The sequence below is a fragment of the Emys orbicularis genome, chromosome 7 (assembly GCF_028017835.1).
Source record: "Emys orbicularis isolate rEmyOrb1 chromosome 7, rEmyOrb1.hap1, whole genome shotgun sequence".
NCBI lineage: Eukaryota > Metazoa > Chordata > Testudines > Emydidae > Emys > Emys orbicularis.
Genome location: NC_088689.1, coordinates 49,178,752 through 49,196,856, shown reverse-complemented (window position 1 = coordinate 49,196,856; position 18,105 = coordinate 49,178,752). Strand labels below are relative to the sequence as shown.

The following is an 18,105-nucleotide window of genomic DNA, read 5'->3' as shown; positions in this document are numbered from 1 at the left end:
TGCATCTGTAATGACAAATCATGAAAAAAACCGAACCACAAAAGGTTAAAAGAATAAGCTGAAAGGCAAGAGTGTGTCACAGCAGATTATACAGATGCTGTTGAACAGGCTGGTCACATGCTTAGATGCCTTTTCAGGAGAAAATTTAGATCTCCGTGTTTGGGTTCTGCAGCTGCCAAGTTTGTCCATCACTGACCACAAAGTTTACTTCCACTGAGGTAGTTCAGAAAAGCAAAGTGGTCCAACCTCTTCTAGTGGCCCCATAACAAGCCGCAAAAAGATGGAAAGAATTGTGTTCTATTTTAAGTGAATGATTTAACGGCAGAGAGAAGGAAAAGATCTTTCCAGTTGTGTATCATACAGACCTATTTCTTAATTAATGTGGATGCTAAAACTTATGCCAAGCTGCTAGCAAAAAGACTGAGTGTCATTTTGCCCAAATAGTTTCACCCAGACCAGTCTTAGCCAATTGCTGGTAGGCATCTATCTGATAATTTCAGAAGAACTCTGAATTTGATCTACAATGTTAATTCTTACAATTCTTCCTGTGTGCTTCTTTCTCTGGATGCTGAGAAAGCCTTGGACCAGCTAGAGTGGGAGTACTTCAGACAGATTTTAGTAAAGTTTAGTTTTGGAAATCAGTTTTGTAGAGGCATATTGGTCCTGTATACTGATCCTTAAGCATCTGCTTTGATTAATGGCCATCAATCATTGCCTTTTAATTTGTCTAGGGAATGACACAGGGTTGCCCTTATCCCCCTTGTTGGTTGCTTTGGCAATAAAGCCATTTGCAAATGAATGTGAGAAAATCCATTTAGTAAAGGGCATCAAGACACCTTCTGGATTAGAACAGAAAATAGATTGTACGCTGAGGATGTCTTGTTATATTTGGAGGATCCAGAAGTCTCATTAAAAATTATAGAATAACTGACTTTGGAATGTGGTCAGGTATCAGGCATCAAAATAAACTATGATAAATCTGAAATTTTAGGATTTAATAGTCCCAAAAGGGTCAAAAACCATTGTCAGCTACATACATTTAAATGGGTAAAGAAATCTTTGAATATTAAGGAATAAATAATGGTGGAGAAACAAAAATATTTCAAAGGCTAATTACCCTCCATGGTGGAATAAAATCATAAGATTTGGAGGAATGGAACAAATATGAAATTCTTTGGCTAGGCAGGGTAGCTTCAGTAAAAATGAATGTCCTCCCAAAGTTATTTTTGTTTCAGTGCATACCTGTTGGTTTCTCTGACATGACATTAAAAATATGGCATGATGAGATATTAAAGTTCATATGGAGTCATAAAAGACAAAGGGTGAGTTCTAAAGTTCTGTATAAGCCTATAAAAAGAGGTGCGCCAGCGTACCCTAATTTGACTTATTGTTATTATGCACAACAATTAAAAGATGTGATCAGCTGGATTAATGACAGACCATCCAAACTCTGGGTAAAACTTGAACATGACTGGAGCCTAAATACAACTATTTATAGTTTCATTAAAAAGAAATGTAGGCAACAACAACAACAACAAAAATCAAAAAATCACCCATTCATCCAGAACACGTTAGCAGCTTTGGACAAATTTGTCAAATTCCTTTCACTGAGGCCCCTCATCCTTAGCTACAGTATTTTCATTAATAATTAGGAATTTATGCCTGGGAAATATCTAAGTGATTATGCATTGTGGGTAAAAGCTGAGCTTACTCAATTTGGACTGCTGTTCCTGAAACCTGATTTGAAATCATATCAAGAGATATGTAATAATGTAAAGATAAAGTTCCCATATTTTCCATATTTACAAGTCAAACATTTTATTGTGAAATCTGAATAAAAGACAGCTCTATCTAGACCTTTCACCACATGTGGAGTTGATCCAGGAGCAAGCTGGAACAAAGATTTAATTTCGAAGATATGTATCATTTTGATTAAAAAAGATGTTAAGAAAACAACCCAGATGAAAAGATGGGATAGGGATTTGGACAAAGAAACTGAGCTGAATAAGTGGGTCTGTACATGTGAATGGGGATATACACCTTCAGTTTGTGTGGCTCAAAGAACTTTTTTTTTTTTTTAAATCAACTGCTGTATAGATGGCATTTGATGCCACATTTTTGCTACTAGGGAGCACTCTGGTGGAGGGGTTGCAGGAAATGGGGACCATAATCGCATATGTGGTGCTTCTGTTCAGGAATTAGATGATTTGGGGAGGAAATTATGAAAGAGATTTATCTTGTGACAAAATGCTGGCTTTGTAGAGACCCCTGATCTGCTTACTTAATGCTCCAATAAAGGACCTACATTTTGAACAAAACAATAAATTAATTTCTTTTTATTGAAGACATTGTATTGCACATTATTGGAAAAATGTGACTTTTCCTGCTATGGAACTGTGGTACAGTAAAATAAGGACTGTCCTTGTAATGGAACAGCTTTCACACCAAGTATATGCTTAAGAGAAATGCCCCAAAGTGGGAAGGTATTTAGAAATTTGGTGACACTTTTTAGTGTACTCAGAGGAAGGCTCCGCAGCCAGCAAACCAGAACTTTTTGCCAGGTTCTTTGAATATTAACCTGACCCTGAATAAGTAATGTACAATGCAGTATATTTTAACATTTTATTGTAACTTTACCTTAATTAAAAAAAAAGAATTGTGCTCTAGTTTTAAAAAGTGTAAACTTCTTAAAGAAATCTTAAACACTGTCCTTTAAAAGTATATGAACAGTACATGAACAAATTCAAGTCCAAAAGAAGGCTACATACACAACATAAATGAGACAGCTCAGCATCGTCAGCCTAAAGCATTAAAAATCACGAGACTTGCCTTCTGCTTTCTGAGATTGTAGGGTTTATGTTTTCAATCGTTTCCCCACAACCATGAGCATTAGAAACGTGCTCCACTCACTTTCATTATCTCTGGGCGGGTCTACACTTAAAATGCTGTAGTAGTGCAGCTGCGTGCTGCTGTTGTGCTTCAGTGAAGACCCTACTATGCCAACGGGAGAGCTTCTCCCATTGGCATATTTAATCCACGTCTGCGAGAGAAGGTAGATGTGTCAACGGGAAAAGCCTTCCCGTCGACACAGCTGTCTACTGCGTCAGTTAAGTCGGTACAACTGCGTCGCTCAGGGGTGTGGATTTTTCACACCCGAGTGACCTAGTTATACCAATGTAGGTTTATAGTCTATACCTGGCCTCTCTCTCTCACCACTACAGTTTCTGAATGCGTCACAAACATTAATTTACATTCTACAATGCCTCTGACAGAGGAAGGGGTGGTTTTAACCCTATTTTGCAGCTAGGGAGTTGAGGCACGAAGATAAGGATCAAATGTTTCCACAATTTTGGGAGCTCAATTTGAGACTTCTAGGACCTGATTTTTAAAAATACTTAGCATTATATTGCACTTGGTATGTTCAAAGCACAGCTCCTATTGACTTCAGTTGCAGCTGTGATTTGCACTTCTGCAAATCAGACCTCAGGGTCCCAAGTTGGATATCCAGAAAATGAGAAACACAGTTAGTGGGCACCTGTGGAAAAAGTCTGATTTAAGTGATTTGCTAAATATCACATAGGAACTTTGTGTCAGAAACAGGGATAGTATTTCCCCAAGGCAGCTTTCAAGTGCCTTAACCAGGAGACCATTCTTTCTCTTTCTGCAACCCATTGCCTCATTCACTACACACCTTCCAAATTCTGCAGCAAACGGAACAGGGATCCTATAGGCAATAGTATCCTTCACTACACAACCTTGATTCACCCCCAAAGCAGTTCCATCTTGTGCACTGAATGCAGAAGGGGTCCAATGGAAAAAATAGTATGTCATCATGCAATTAAAGACAGTATCATAATGCATATGACCGGGGGACCAAATTAAAGTTGCACAGACAACCTTAATCCTGGCATTTGCTAACTTTTGAGAGCTTGACATAGCAACCCAAATGTTTTTAACCCAGGTTTTTGCCTGTAGTTTCCTAGGGTTTTAAAACAGCAAACTGAAAAAAACAGAAATTCCATCATGTGACATCATATTGACACCCACGATTCATCAGCAGGATTGGAATCTTAGATCCACGACACAGATCTTTGCCACTTGAACTAACAGAGCAACTGATAGCAATAGTAGGTTGTCATCCTATATATGGACCAGCATTAGAGGGGGATGAGACACGTACTTTGCCAGTGGATTTCACTGATAATTGCTGACAGCAGAGGAACGATGAGACTCTGGAATCCTGGATTCCACTCCTGGGTCTGGCAGGGAGTGTATCAAGTGGGCAAAGACTCCTCTTCTGCCAATTTTTCTCAAGTTTGACCCTTTTTCTGTCCTGTGCCTTCCAAAAGTTTTCTTGCTCAGCCAGACTTAGTCGCCCCTTCTGGGCTTGCTGTCCAAATACCAATTACCTCTCAACTCCCAGACTGTTTGCCCAGCCAATGACAGTGCTCCTCCTGTACCCTACCTACTTGTCAGATCTGTCTCCTCTCCCTCCTTGTGTGCCTCCCCCACTGTTCACAGAATCGGTCTCATTGTCCCCGCCAGTAACAATCTCCCCTCTGCCCCGCAAGTTCCTCAGCGTTCTTTCCCATAGCTAGTTCCTCCCTGCACCCTGTTTCTCTACTTGGCTCCTATTCTCCTTGCTTAATTAGTTCAAGTCTCATACCTGCAAGCTCCCAGTCCCAATCTCCTATATCCCCTCTCTCGGACTCCCAGTTCCAATTTCTTCTACCACTCAGTCCCTAGTCCTAGTGTCCTTGCCCAGTCAGTCCCAATTTTCTCCCCCTGCCTCCAGTCCCAGTCTCACTGGACTCCTTGTCTCAATCTACTTCCTTTCCCTCTCCCCTGCACCAGCTTTTGTGCCCTCTGCATTCACATCAGACAGTTTCCTCCTCCATGCTGCCTGGGTGCTGTGGGGGGTAGAGGGTGGTGTCATTGTGAGCACAGGAGAAACTCTCTTTGCTTGCAGTTCCAGTTTCTGGATCCATCCCAGCGATTACAGGGAAAATCTGGTTTCACTCTTGTAGCCTTAGGCTGGAGCATGCTCAGTCCAGTCACATAGAGGAGCTGTAAGAGGATGGAGCATACTCAGTCGCTCTGGGGGGATGGCACATGTGCAGTTCATTCACAAAGGAGCAGTAAGGGAATGGCACATAAGTAGGGATGGCGCATGCACACTCTGATCAGCACTAAAGGCTGAGAGAGGCTTAAGTGAGGATGGAATCTTTGAAGATTTTAGCTTCTAAAATTGAAGAAGTCTTTATTGAGCATGTGCAAACTGATTTTTTCAAAGGCTTATAACTAAACCTAAGCTTTTCAAAGCAAGAACTAACTTATGTAAAACACTAAAATATCGTTCATTCATTTCTGCCAGATTCTGTTGCCCTTTTTTACGTTCAGCAGAACCTTACTCTGCAATTAATTCCCACTGATTTTACTGGGAATACTCAGAGACAGGTATTACTCAACATAAATAAGGGTAGCAGAATCTGTGATTATAAAAAGAAAGGCAAACTTTTTTAATGCATCTTAAGTATGTCATACAATATTCAAAGTACATTTTACTATTAGTGGATTTAATATCAGATAGGTTAAAATCACTGTTCCCTCTAACTTTTCCCACCCATGTGTGGAATTAATTTTGTTATGTGCATCAATATGGAGGTGATGTGTGACACAGTAGCAGATGACAGAACAAGGAGTAATGGTCTCAAGTTACAGTGGGGGAGGTTTAGGTTGGATATTAGGAAAAACTTTTTCACTAGGAGGGTGGTGAAGCACTGGAATGGGTTACCTAGGGAGGTGGTGGAATCTCCTTCCTTAGAGGTTTTTAAGGTCAGGCTTGACAAAGCCCTGGCTGGGATGATTTAGTTGGGGATTGGTCCTGCTTTGAGCAGGGGGTTGGACTAGATGACCTCCTGAGGTCACTTCCAACCCCGATATTCTATGATTCATATTGGTGCACATAACATTCATGGGGTGGGGCCAAGAGGTTCAGAGTGTGGGAAGGGGCTCAGGGCTGGGGCAGAGGGTTGGGGTGCAGGGGTGTGAGGGCTCTGGCTAGGGATGCAAGCTTTGGGGTGGGGCTGGGGATGAGGGAGTTGGAGTATAAGAGGATGCTCCAGGGCTACAGCAGGGAGAGAGGACTCCCCCAGCTCTCTCTTCCCATGGCAACTCCGGGGCTGAGGCTGCAGCATAGGCGCCCCTTCCCCCACCCAAGCAGGTCCAGGAGGGGTCTGGGTTTGGGCCGGGGGAGGGGCGCCCGGGCCGCGCGTGGATCTGGTCTGGGCTGCCCCAGTTGGGTTCAGACCATAGCATTGTTTGGGCCAGCGGAGGGGCACCCCAGCCGCAGCAGGTTGGGGGCCGGGCTAGGTTGGGGCCGGGAGAGAGGCGTCCCTTCCCCAGCTGATCCCCGGACAGGTTCCCTGAGCACCTGCGTGGCGATAAATAGGCTGCTGCACAGCCACGCAACTTACAGGGAACTTGGATTTAAATGTTCCTGTATTTACACTTGTAAAAGTTACTGTAAAACTGTACATCTTGTTGCTCTATTTACAGTGTGTGGTCAAACTGGTCTTGAATGAACCAGTTATCTTGCTTGGTCTTATTAAGACACAAATCTTGATAGCCTGGTGAAGAATGAAAGGCCATCTCACTCAGCAGGATAAAGATTCTACATTAGTCCACTTCTTACAACATTTTTTGTATGTGAGTCTTAGAAGCTTGCTACCCCAACAGTTTTTAGACAAGGAAGCAACAAAAAGCAATACTAATATGTAGGGCTGTCGATTAATCGCAGTTAACTCAAGCGATTAACTCAGAAAAATTAATAGTGATTAATCACAGTTTTAATTGCGCTGTTAAACAATAAAATACCAATTGAAATTTATAAAATATTTTTGAATGTTTTTCTACATTTTCAAATATATTGTTTTCTATTGCGACACAGAATACAAAGTGTACACTGCTCACTTTATATTTTTATTACAAATATTTGCACTATAAAATGATAAACAAAAATAGTATTTTTCAATTCACCTCATACAAGTACTGTAGTGCAATCTCTATCATGAAAGTGCAATTTACAAATGTCGATTTGTTGTTACATAACTACATTCAAAAACAAAACACCACAAAACTTTACAGCCTACAAGTCCACTCAGTCCTACTTCTTGTTCAGCCAATCGCTAAGACAAACAACTTTGTTTACATTTATGGGAGATAATGCTGCTCGCTTCTTGTTTACAATGTCACCAGAAAGTCAGAACAGGTGTTCGCATGGGAGCCAGCATTCCAAAGCATTTACATGGCAGATATGCTAAACATTCGTATGCCCCTTCATGCTTCGGCCACCATTCCAGAGGACATGCTTCCATACCGATTACGCTCATTAAAAAAATAATGCATTAATTAAATTTGCGACTGAACTCTTTGGGGGAGAATTGTATGTCCCCTGCTCCATGGTTTTACCTGCATTCTGCCATATACTTCATATTATAGTAGTCTTGGATGATGATTCAGCACGTTGTTCATTTTAAGAACACTTTCACTGCAGATTTGACAAAACGCAAAGAAGGTACCAATGTGAGATTTCTAAAGATAGCTACAAGCACTCGACCCAAGGTTTAAGAATCTGAAGTGCCTTCCAAAATCTGAGAGGGACGAGGTGTGGAGCAAAGCTTTCAGAAGTCTTAAAAGAACAACACTCCGATGTGGAAACTACAGAACCCGAATCACCAAAAAAGAAAATCAACCTTCCCTTAAAATCAACCTTCCCTTAAAATCATTCAGAGACTGAAGCTGGTACAGAATGCAATGTCTCGCTTTACTGGGTAGGCCACATTGCTGGGAGCATTTGACACTAGTGCTCCAGAAACTGCATTGGCTGTCCACTGGTCTCTGCACAAAGTTTAAGGTGCTGGTTATCACCTACAAAAGCCCTAAATGGCGTAGAACCTGGCTAACTGAGAAATGACCTCTCCCCATGCCACACCTCCACAGCTGTGGTCACCAGAGGTACCTGAGCTAAAATCCCCTTCATTATAAAAAAAAGAGGGGATTGATGGTATGGCTACTTCCACCTTTTCATGTTCTCTGTATGTATAAATATCTTCTTTCTGTGTGTTCCATTCTATGCATCCGATGAGGTGGGCTGTAGCCCACGAAAGCTTATGCTCAAATAAATTTGTTAGTCTCTAAGGTGCCACAAGTACTCCTGTTATTTTTAAGGCATTCTCTGTAAGAGGTCTGAGGCTCTGGAACTGCTCCAACCCTTGGTTGGAAACAGCCTGAATTTGATGACCTTCTGGGCATGCTGCAAAAACATGTTTCATAGGGCTTTTGACAAGGGTAAGCTTTCTGGAATGATGAAGGGGTGGAAAAGGAGCTTTTTTGTAGGGGACAGGCTGGCAGAGTTTCTTCTGAACAATTATTTTAATGATGTTAGTGTTTTGTTGTATTATGTAGTTGGGGTGCCTACAGCCTTATATAGGTGTGTTTTTATTATATTAAAATTAAAATGAATAAGTAGAACAAATTCAGTTTTAATTCCCTGTGTATTTGGCCCTAACTTGAGTTCATGCTACTCCCAATCCATTATCTTCTGCAAATTTAATCAGCACACTGTTAACTCCCTCTTCCAGATCACATAAAACTAAATCTAATACTGACCCTTGTGTCACCACACTAGATACTTCCTCCACAATTGAGTACATTGTCTATTTCAGTAGTCTTTGTTTGTCATCCATTAGCCAGCCAGAATTACTAAACTTCAGATATTAGACCTATTGTGTTCCCTTCACCCACTAATTTTGTAATTTTATCAAAGCAGCAATGAAGTTTGGCATGATTTGTTCTTCAAAATTCTAGTTTGCTTATGCTCATACTTTGAATTCTGTTTGGTTGTTTTGCACATTTTTTCCTCAAAATTTGTGTCATTATTTAACTAGGGATTTAGTTCTTGATTCTACAAACACTTACATGACAATAGGAAATATATGCTACATTAGAATTATTTATGAGCAAAGTTGCTCCAAATAATCCCCTTCCCCTACTTCACGTCAGCTTTCACAAAACTTCCATGTTACAAACTAGAAAACCAACAACTTCATGGATTAGCAGTAAATATAGGAATGGGGACTGAGAGTTACAAAACATCAACAATTTGAAAGCCACATGTCAAAATCTCAGCAGGCCCTCATACAGCACAAAATCAGAGAGCGTTTCAGATATAGTTACCACAATATAACAGTAACTGGTTGGAAACAAGCACAACTATAAATGGCAGGCCATTGTTATTGGAGCTGAGCAGTTCTAAGGGAAAATCAGTTGTACTTCTAACACTTTGTTATCCCAAAGAATGCTTCCTTCTTTAGAGCACATAACAGTATAGTGTCGACTAAAAAGAAAATGTGGTTATTGATTATTTATTGATTAAAGCACCATCACTAGTCTCAACACCAAAATCATGAATAAAATGTCCAACGTTCAGCCTGATGGTATTATTAAACTGATGCATAATTATTATAGGGTGTGACCCACGTTTTTTTTTTTAAAAAAAAAAAACCTGTGCATGAACATTTATGCATGTTTTTGAAAATCTGGGTGTATATTTACATCACAGCTTTTCTCCCAATTGTGTTTTGTTGTTTTAACAACCTATTTTCAAAAGGCCTACTTAGAAAAGTTGAACTATGGAAGATATGCTCTATCATAATACCACTTAGGCATAAATGCCATTCAACCTAGTGCTTCAAAATACACACACACACCCCCAACCCACCCCAGGAAATACAAATAATACAAACACACACATTTCTCAAATTACCTTGCATAAAAATCTCCTGAACCTTTTGTTCCTTTACCCAGACTTTTACTTCCTCGTGAAGCTGCGGGTTGTCCCTGAGAACTGGGTTTAGACTGTCTACGTCGTCCTAAAGTAGAGATTTAAAAAAGAACCATATGTTATGTTTATTCATAACATTTATGATGTTTATCTTTCTAAACAAATTCCAAAGTACAATTTGAAACAAGACTGTAAAATGTATTGGTTCAATACAAATCCAGAGGTTATTTTTAGAAAAATCTCATACGTGCAAGCTGTATTTGATAGTAATAAGAGTGATTTCATGAGGAAAAGTACACCGGATCCCATACATGGTCAGACTTACAAGCTATTAATAGGATCACACTTTCATAAATGAGGCCTTCCCTATAACCTAACGTTACCCTATAAAGAGTTCAGTGTTTACAAGAACACGGTAACATTTGTTTCAACAAAGTGGCGTTAAAATCAGAAGCCTGGAATGTCCAATTCATATTTTTTATACACAGCAAGAGAGAATTTAAATATTTATACCAACAAATGCATGTGTATATGTAAGAAAAGAAAACTACTATTGCTAGTTTTTAATACTACACAGAACCTGGTAAACTGTCTTGACTGAAGTAAGACATATTTCAGTTTTGGTCCAAACTCTCATGAACAAAGATTTTATTTTAGAACAAATTCTCTTTCCAATGTACATCTTTGAGTTAATCAGAAAGTATCTAGAAAATTAAATAAATCCATTTTTGGTGGCATTGTCCTCACAAAGGCAGATCTAGACACAAATTAACATTTTTTTTCTGTACTTAGAAACATGGCTTATTCAGTCATGGGATCTACTACAACCTGTTGATTCACCTCTGGGCTCTGATATTTTTCTCTCTCTCTTTCAAAGCACAATTACTACTCCTGAATTTGAAATCAGTGGCAGGAGCCCTAGAGTAACTGGGAGGAACAACAGCCATAGTGTGGCTCTTTGAGAAGTACATGGGCACATCTTGGAAACAGTGGACAGAAGGTACATGTAGTTGTGTGAGGAGGCCCCCACAGAGAGAGAAAATAATTAGAGAGATCCTCAGCACATAGGTTATAAAATATTTTAACAATAACTGCCCTTTTCCTTTTAGTGTCTGCTTGTTACCACTTAGAAGTGTTTGCCTTCAAAAGTGCTATCCTTAGAATGGGAGAAGGGATGTGTGAAGAATCTAATTAGAGGTCCAAAAGCTGACACAGATTTTCAGTTTTCTAAGTCTGTCTCCCACCCACAGTACTGCATAGGCTTCAACTCTTACACCCCTACCCCCACACACAGCTTACTCCACTTGATATCTTATTATACATCTCCAATTCATTAAACATGAGGTCACAGCAACAAAAAGCAAAGACAATATGTGAAACATATATAAGAAACCACTTATCGCCTAAGAGATCTCCCAAAATATCTCAAAATGTATTAATCCACAAAAATAAATAAAGTATACCTTGAGAAAAATATCCTGAAAACTAGGGTTTTGACTGTACATACTTTCTGTTATGGCCTTCTCGTATTTATATAAAATAATCACACGAAAATATACCTTTTTAAACAGAAAAGAGTACATTTGAACAAGTTCATTAAGATTTGTCATCCTTTAATAAAGACTGCCCTGCATACTGTCCTATAAGCATTTAATATAGAAAGTTATTCTCTACACAGCATTGATTATTATATACACACACACACACACACACACTTAAAATAATTGGTCAATGGTCAATAAAAATCACTGTCAAGGCGAAATTCTAATATGAGAATTTAAGCTCAGTATGTCAGGAAATTCAAAATAATGGTTCCCACAACCACCATAACTCTACCCCCTTATGCATGTGTTGTACTTTTGTATATTCAATTAAATGTATATGCCAAGTGGCTGTATTATGTTTTTTGTAGTTCATGTTACCTTTGAATTTCCTGATTTTTTTGCATTCACTCGGTCATACATTCAAATATAATAACGTGTTTTGGAGCAGAACACATTAGTGCTTCATTGTGCCCTACAAGAAAGGCTGGTAGAGAGCACAAGAAGAAAGCCATCAGACCTGCAGCTTCCTCAATTCCTTTTTAAGATGGCATTGCAGGCGGTGCAGTTGGTCTGGAATTATCTGGTTTTACTTCTTAGCAATGTACTTTCCTAAAGAAAAAAAAATATAATCCCATTTACCCTATAAAGGTACTTCCTGTGATTGGTCAAGACAGCACAGATCCTGGATTCTTACTTCCTTCTTAGCTAGACTGACGACCAGTCAAATTGTAGAATATTCATGATCTCTATAGTTCTTCTCTGCCAATTTCCACAGTTTGAGTTCTTCTGTTCTGAAAGAAAATGTGTTAGTCTTGTTACCTCCCAATCCAAGATTAGTCTTCCCTCAGTCCTGGAACCCAAGATTCCTCTGAGTAGATGTCTGTGCTGGCTTGCCACTGTCACAAAAAGCAAATTATCATGTAAATGGGATTATAATTTGCCCTTCTGAGTTGACTATAGCAAAGTCTCTGCATTCTTAATACAGTAGCAGCATCTCATACAAGAGGAGGACTAGACTAAATACTGGCAAGAGAAAGTGCCCCAGGGCCACAGAAACGAAGGACGGGAATGGAGAAGTAGTATTCCCATGCTTACTATCTTTCCAGAAGACAGCTGCATAAAGTAGCATGGCCATAAGCAACCTGTGGATGAAGGCTGAATGAAGAACTCCCAGGTCATTTAAGGCTTTACAGAGCTCATCTGCGGTTACCACCTCCACCCCACCAAGATATGGACACAGCTCTAGTGGAGTGGTTTTCTTCCTACCCGAGCAAAAATTATTTGACTTATCTATTTGGCTCTTGGATTCAGATTCTGACCCACTGTGTGATGAGACACTGCAAAGCTTTTAGGACTTCCCTGGAATTTTTGAACAATGCAAGGGAGTCCATTTTCCTAAAAGAGCTTAAGTAAATGTTCCAAAGTTCTTCTGAGAACATGAGTATACCTATGCCATAGTCTCTCCTTTCTTACGATGTGGTGGAGCAGGCTGGAATTGTGAGCTATACTGCCATCATTCCATTTTAATCAGGCCCCCTCCTGCTTCTCCCAGTAGCGGGAGTGGAAAGGTCAGGCACAGTAAGACTGCAGGACCACAGGGTATGTTTGAGTGCTGAGACAGACAGCACAAGAAACAAACAAACAGTTTCTTTGTCCAAGAAAGCATTTTCAGGCTCCAAATACACAACGAGGCATCCAAGATAGTTGATGGGGAAGCTACAGATTACTTGTCCTACTTCAGAAATCTTTTGAGTCAGGAATCAAACTTAGGAACTTGAAGGTGACCCAAAGAGACAAAGGATCAAATTGTGGGGAGAGCCCACAAAACAGCAATATTCTTCCAAGCTCCACCCACAAACCAAATTCTGTCCACCTGAGATACCAAAATGTGATTCTTCAGATTGTTCAAAATATAATGCAGGGCTCCATATCCTTAGTGGACCCTTGAGCTTGACTCCCCAGTGGGTCTCAGATGCCCTGCTTCTTTCCTTCTTGATTTGGGAGACAGGAGAAAGGATATTAGGTGGAAGTGGTGATACTCACCCAACTGCCAGATACTTGTGGCACCAAAATAAGATGTCATGTACAGTAGATTAAAGATAGTCAAAACTTTTGTTAAATCTTTCCTCCCACACACAAAACAGTGACTTTGTCTAAACAGAGATTTTCATGAAGACGTTTCCATTTGTCAGAAGACAGGATACTGGGCTAGTTGAATCATTGGTCGGACCCAGAATGGCCAGTCTTATGACATTTGAATTAACACCTCATTGAAATTCAACAACAAGGGCTAGAGTAAGGGCTAGAGACTGATTTTGTTTTAAAATGAAAACTGCAACTCTGGAGCTTAGAGCAAATGGAGGAGTAGTATATATCCACATCACTGCCCAATTTGAGCCCCGCTTTGAGGGCTTTAAAACTCTCCAATTACTGTCAATTCTTCCTGTCTGACCAAGGAGGAGGGAAGATACCATGGTCTGTGACACAAAAGCCTCAGTAATGGAAAAACAGCCAAAGCTAAAATGTACTCTATAATATCATAAGCACCTGAAAATGTGGATTTAGAAGGTGCCTTCCTCAAATCACAACGTTGCAACACGACGTTTAATGCATGAAGGACGACATTTTCTTTGTAACAATAAGAACTCATTTCAGCTGCAGTATTTCACCAAAAAAAAAAAAAAAGACTCAGTAGATTTTGCAGTCCTCACAGAGGTCAGCACCACATTAGTCCTTGCCATCTGTGGTTTAATTAACTACAGCTTCCTCTTACTGCTTAGAGATTTTCAGATGATTTAAGACATGAATTAAATAAAAAATGGCATGTAACACACTTGAAAAATATGTTTACAATGTTATATTCACCAAGTGCTACACGAGAAAACAAGCATTTCCTAAATATTAACTTCTACATATTCATGTGATACTGGGGTCTCATTTGAATTCAGCAGTCAGCGAGCCAAATTCAACTCTGGTGATAATTTACATGAAGAGATGAATTTGTCCCACTGACTCCAGGTATAGTCGGAGTACAGACATATCAAGTATTTCAGAAGCTTGAAGTTTCAGTCTGTGTTGATCAGATAAAAATTAGGGCTGTCGATTAAATGCAGTTAACGCACGCGATTAACTAAAAAAAATTAATCATGATTAAAAAAATTAATTGTGATTAATCACTGTTTTAATTGCACTGTTAAACAATAGAATACCAATTGAAATTTATTAAATATTTTGGATGTTTTTCTACATTTTCATATATATTGTATTCTATGTTATAATTGAAATCAAAGTGTATATTATTTTTTATTACAAATATTTGCACTGTAAAAATTATAAAAGAAATAATATTTTTCAATTAACCTCATACAACTACTGTAGTGCAATCTCTTTGTCATGAAAGTGCAACTTACTAATGTAGATCTTTTTGTTACATAACTGCACTCAAAATCAAAACAATGTAAAACTTCAGAGCCTACAAGTCCACTCAGTCCTACTTCTTGTTCAGCCAATCGCTAAGACAAACAAGTTTGTTTACATTTACAGGAAATAATGCTGCCCTCTTCTAATTTACAATGTCACCAGAAAGTGAGAACAGGCATTTGCATGGCACTTTTGTAGCCAGTATTGTAAGGTATTTACGGGCCAGATATGCTAAATATTCGTATGCCCCTTTGTGCTTCTGCCAACATTTCAGAGGACATGCTTCCATGCTGATGACACTCGTTAAAAAAATAATGCGTTAATTAAATTTGCGACTGAACTCCTTGGGGGAGAATTGTGTCTCCCCTGCTCTGTTTTACCCGCATTCTGCCATATATTTCATGTTATAGCAGTCTCGGATGATAACCCAGCACATGTTGTTCATTTTAAGAACACTTTCACTGCAGATTTGACAAAATGCGAAGAAGGTACCAATGTGAGATTTCTAAAGATAGATACAGCACTCGACCCAAGGTTTAAGAATCTGAAGTGCCTTCCAAAATCTGGGAGGGACGAGGTGTGGCACATGCTTTCAGAAGTCTTAAAAGAGCAACACTCCGATGCGGAAACTACAGAACCCGAACCACCAAAAAAGATCAACCTTCTGCTGGTGGCATCTCACTCTGATGATGAAAGTGAACATGAATCGGTCCACACTGCTTTGGATCGTTATATAGCAGAACCCGTCATCAGCATGGACGCATGTCCTCTGGAATTGTGGCTGAAGCATAAAGGGACATATGAATCTTTAGCATATCTGGCACGTAAATATCTTGTGATGCCAGCTACGAAAGTGCCATGCGAACGCCTGTTCTCACTTTCAGGTGACATTGTTAACAAGAAGCAGGCAGCAAATATAAACAAACTTGTTTGTCTGAGCGACTGGCTGAACAAGAAGTAGGACTGGGTGGACTTGCAGGCTCTAAAATTGTTTTATTTTTGAATGCAGGTTTTTTGTACATAATTCTACATTTGTAAGTTCAACTTTCATGATAAAGAGATTGCACTTCAGTACTTGTATTAGGTGAATTGAAAAATACTATTTCTTTTGTTTTTTTACAGTGCAAATACTTGTAATCAAAAATAAATATAAAGTGAGCACTGTACACTTTGTATTCTGTGTTGTAATTGAAATCAATATATTTGAAAATGTAGAAAAAATCTAAAAATATTTAAATACCTGGTATTTTATTATTGTTTTACACTGCGATTAATTGTGATTAATTTTTTTAATCGCTTGAAAGCCCTAATAAAAATTCTTTGCATGTCAGAAATATTTTCTATCCAATGTTCTCTACATCACATACCACCACTTACAAAAACAACTATCAACATTACACTTCACATTATTCAGTTTACACAACTAACTTACAGTGTTTAGTTTTACATGGTATTATCATCTGTATCCCTTATACATATGCATTACCTCAAGACACACAATGACAACAAAGGGTTTCTGAAGGAACACTATATAGTTTTAACACAAGTTTAATAATAAACAATGATCTATATTATATATATTTTTTTCTCAAACCCTGACAGAGGTGTTTTCTTGCTATCTCAATGTCTGGAGTAGGTAAAGACCCAGATAAAAATTAGCTGACTTAAGATCATTTGGGTAGAATCAGTTATTTATTTGCACAGGAATCATTTTAAAGAATCTACAAGGGCTATAACTGCATCCTTAGATAAAGATGCCTGTCCAAACTGTCAAAGCTGTCTTCAGTCTCAGGAATTTATTGGATTTAAAGCTCTTTCTAGATTTTCAGAGAGCAATGGCAATAACAAGTGTCATTTTTAATATTCAGATTGCTGAAAGCTTGCATCCTTCTCCTCTTGGATGCAAATTTTGTCATCAAATATAACAACAGTTGGATTGGACACCAAGAAATTTTTAGCAGTGGGCCCCTCCTACAGAAAAATCAAAATGACCTCCTTCTCCCACACTCCAAATTTCTATTTAGCCCTCAGCCTTTTCAGAAGATAAACTCCTCCTTTCCCTACTGCCCCTTGTTAGCTGGATCTTCACCTCTCTTCCCTTTTCCCCCTCCCTTTTCTCTTTGCTGGCTGGATGCTCCCCATCATCATCTTTTTTGATGGTTTTAACCCCTTGTGGAGACAGAGAAAGGTGTTGTGTTTTTTAAATTGATATTATATGCACCTCAGTATACCTGCTTGATATTATCTCGCCTGACCGCAAGGAATTAAATCAAAGAAGGCTGTTGGGTGATTGGGGGAACAAATGTGAAATGAAACAAATGAAAGAGATAAGATAACACCAGAAAAAAATAACAAAGGTCCTTAAGGAAACAATGGAGGAAACTTAATTGGGGAATGCCTACGTGGCTACTATGCTAGCAACCTCTTCTTCTTCTCAGGCCTGAGCCTAGGATCAAAGGGTATACTAAACCTAGAGAGGAAAGGGGGGTAAGAACAGGAAGCAGCAGCTGGAGAATAGTCTCAAAGAGACATTAAGAGAAGGTAGTAGGAGCTGTCTGTATCTCGCAGATCAGGAGTAGAGTAGTCTGGACTGAGTGGAACTTACCCAAAACTTGCAAGGAAAGAATACATTTTAGCTAAGACCCAGATGAATATAGGCTTTTTGTTGTTTTATGCTTTTTCTCTGCTTGCTATGCACCTCTGGGTGAGTAAATAATATATTATTTTTAAAAAGCTTTTTATTAAGTAATTTTTTTTATTAATTAATGGAGATATCCTATCTCCTAGAACTGGAAGGGACCTTGAAAGGTCATCGAGTCCAGCCCCCTGCCTTCACTAGCAGGACCAAGTACTGATTTTGCCCCAGATCGCTAAGTGGCCCCCTCAAGGATTGAACTCACAACCCTGGGCTTACCAGGCCAATGCTGAAACCACTGAGCTATCCCTCCCCCCAATCACTTTAAACAGCTTTAAACACTTTAAACAGCTGGTGGTCAAAGGCTCTTTAAGGAAAAGGGCTTACAGGTGCCATAACCAGTTGTGCCCATTGTGTTATCACGTTTGATAAACAGGGGGCCGTAGCACAGAGATCCAATCCAAGAGTGGCAGGATTGTGTAGTTCTACCCAGAGAAGTGTGAAGGTAGTGAAACCTATCACCAGAGGGATGCACTCAAGAAGAACTAATGGGTCCAAAACACAGCTCACCCTGGAACTATGAGACCCCTCCTCCTGACTAAAGCAAGACTGAGAGGCTATCCTGGATAGAAACAAACATTTTAAAAGTTCCTCACAGAAAG

The 18,105-nt window shown here is 39.3% G+C and overlaps 1 protein-coding gene across 1 annotated transcript in view; it reads right to left on the bottom strand.

The window, feature by feature from the left end:
* JMJD1C (jumonji domain containing 1C) overlaps positions 1-18,105 on the bottom strand; it is a 244,008-nt gene that overhangs the window by 71,617 nt on the left and 154,286 nt on the right. Inside the window, exon 3 of the mRNA XM_065407152.1 lies at positions 9,827-9,932. Coding sequence (XP_065263224.1) covers positions 9,827-9,833 — 7 coding nt within the window. The 5' untranslated portion in view covers positions 9,834-9,932. The remainder of the gene's footprint in view (positions 1-9,826; positions 9,933-18,105) is intronic.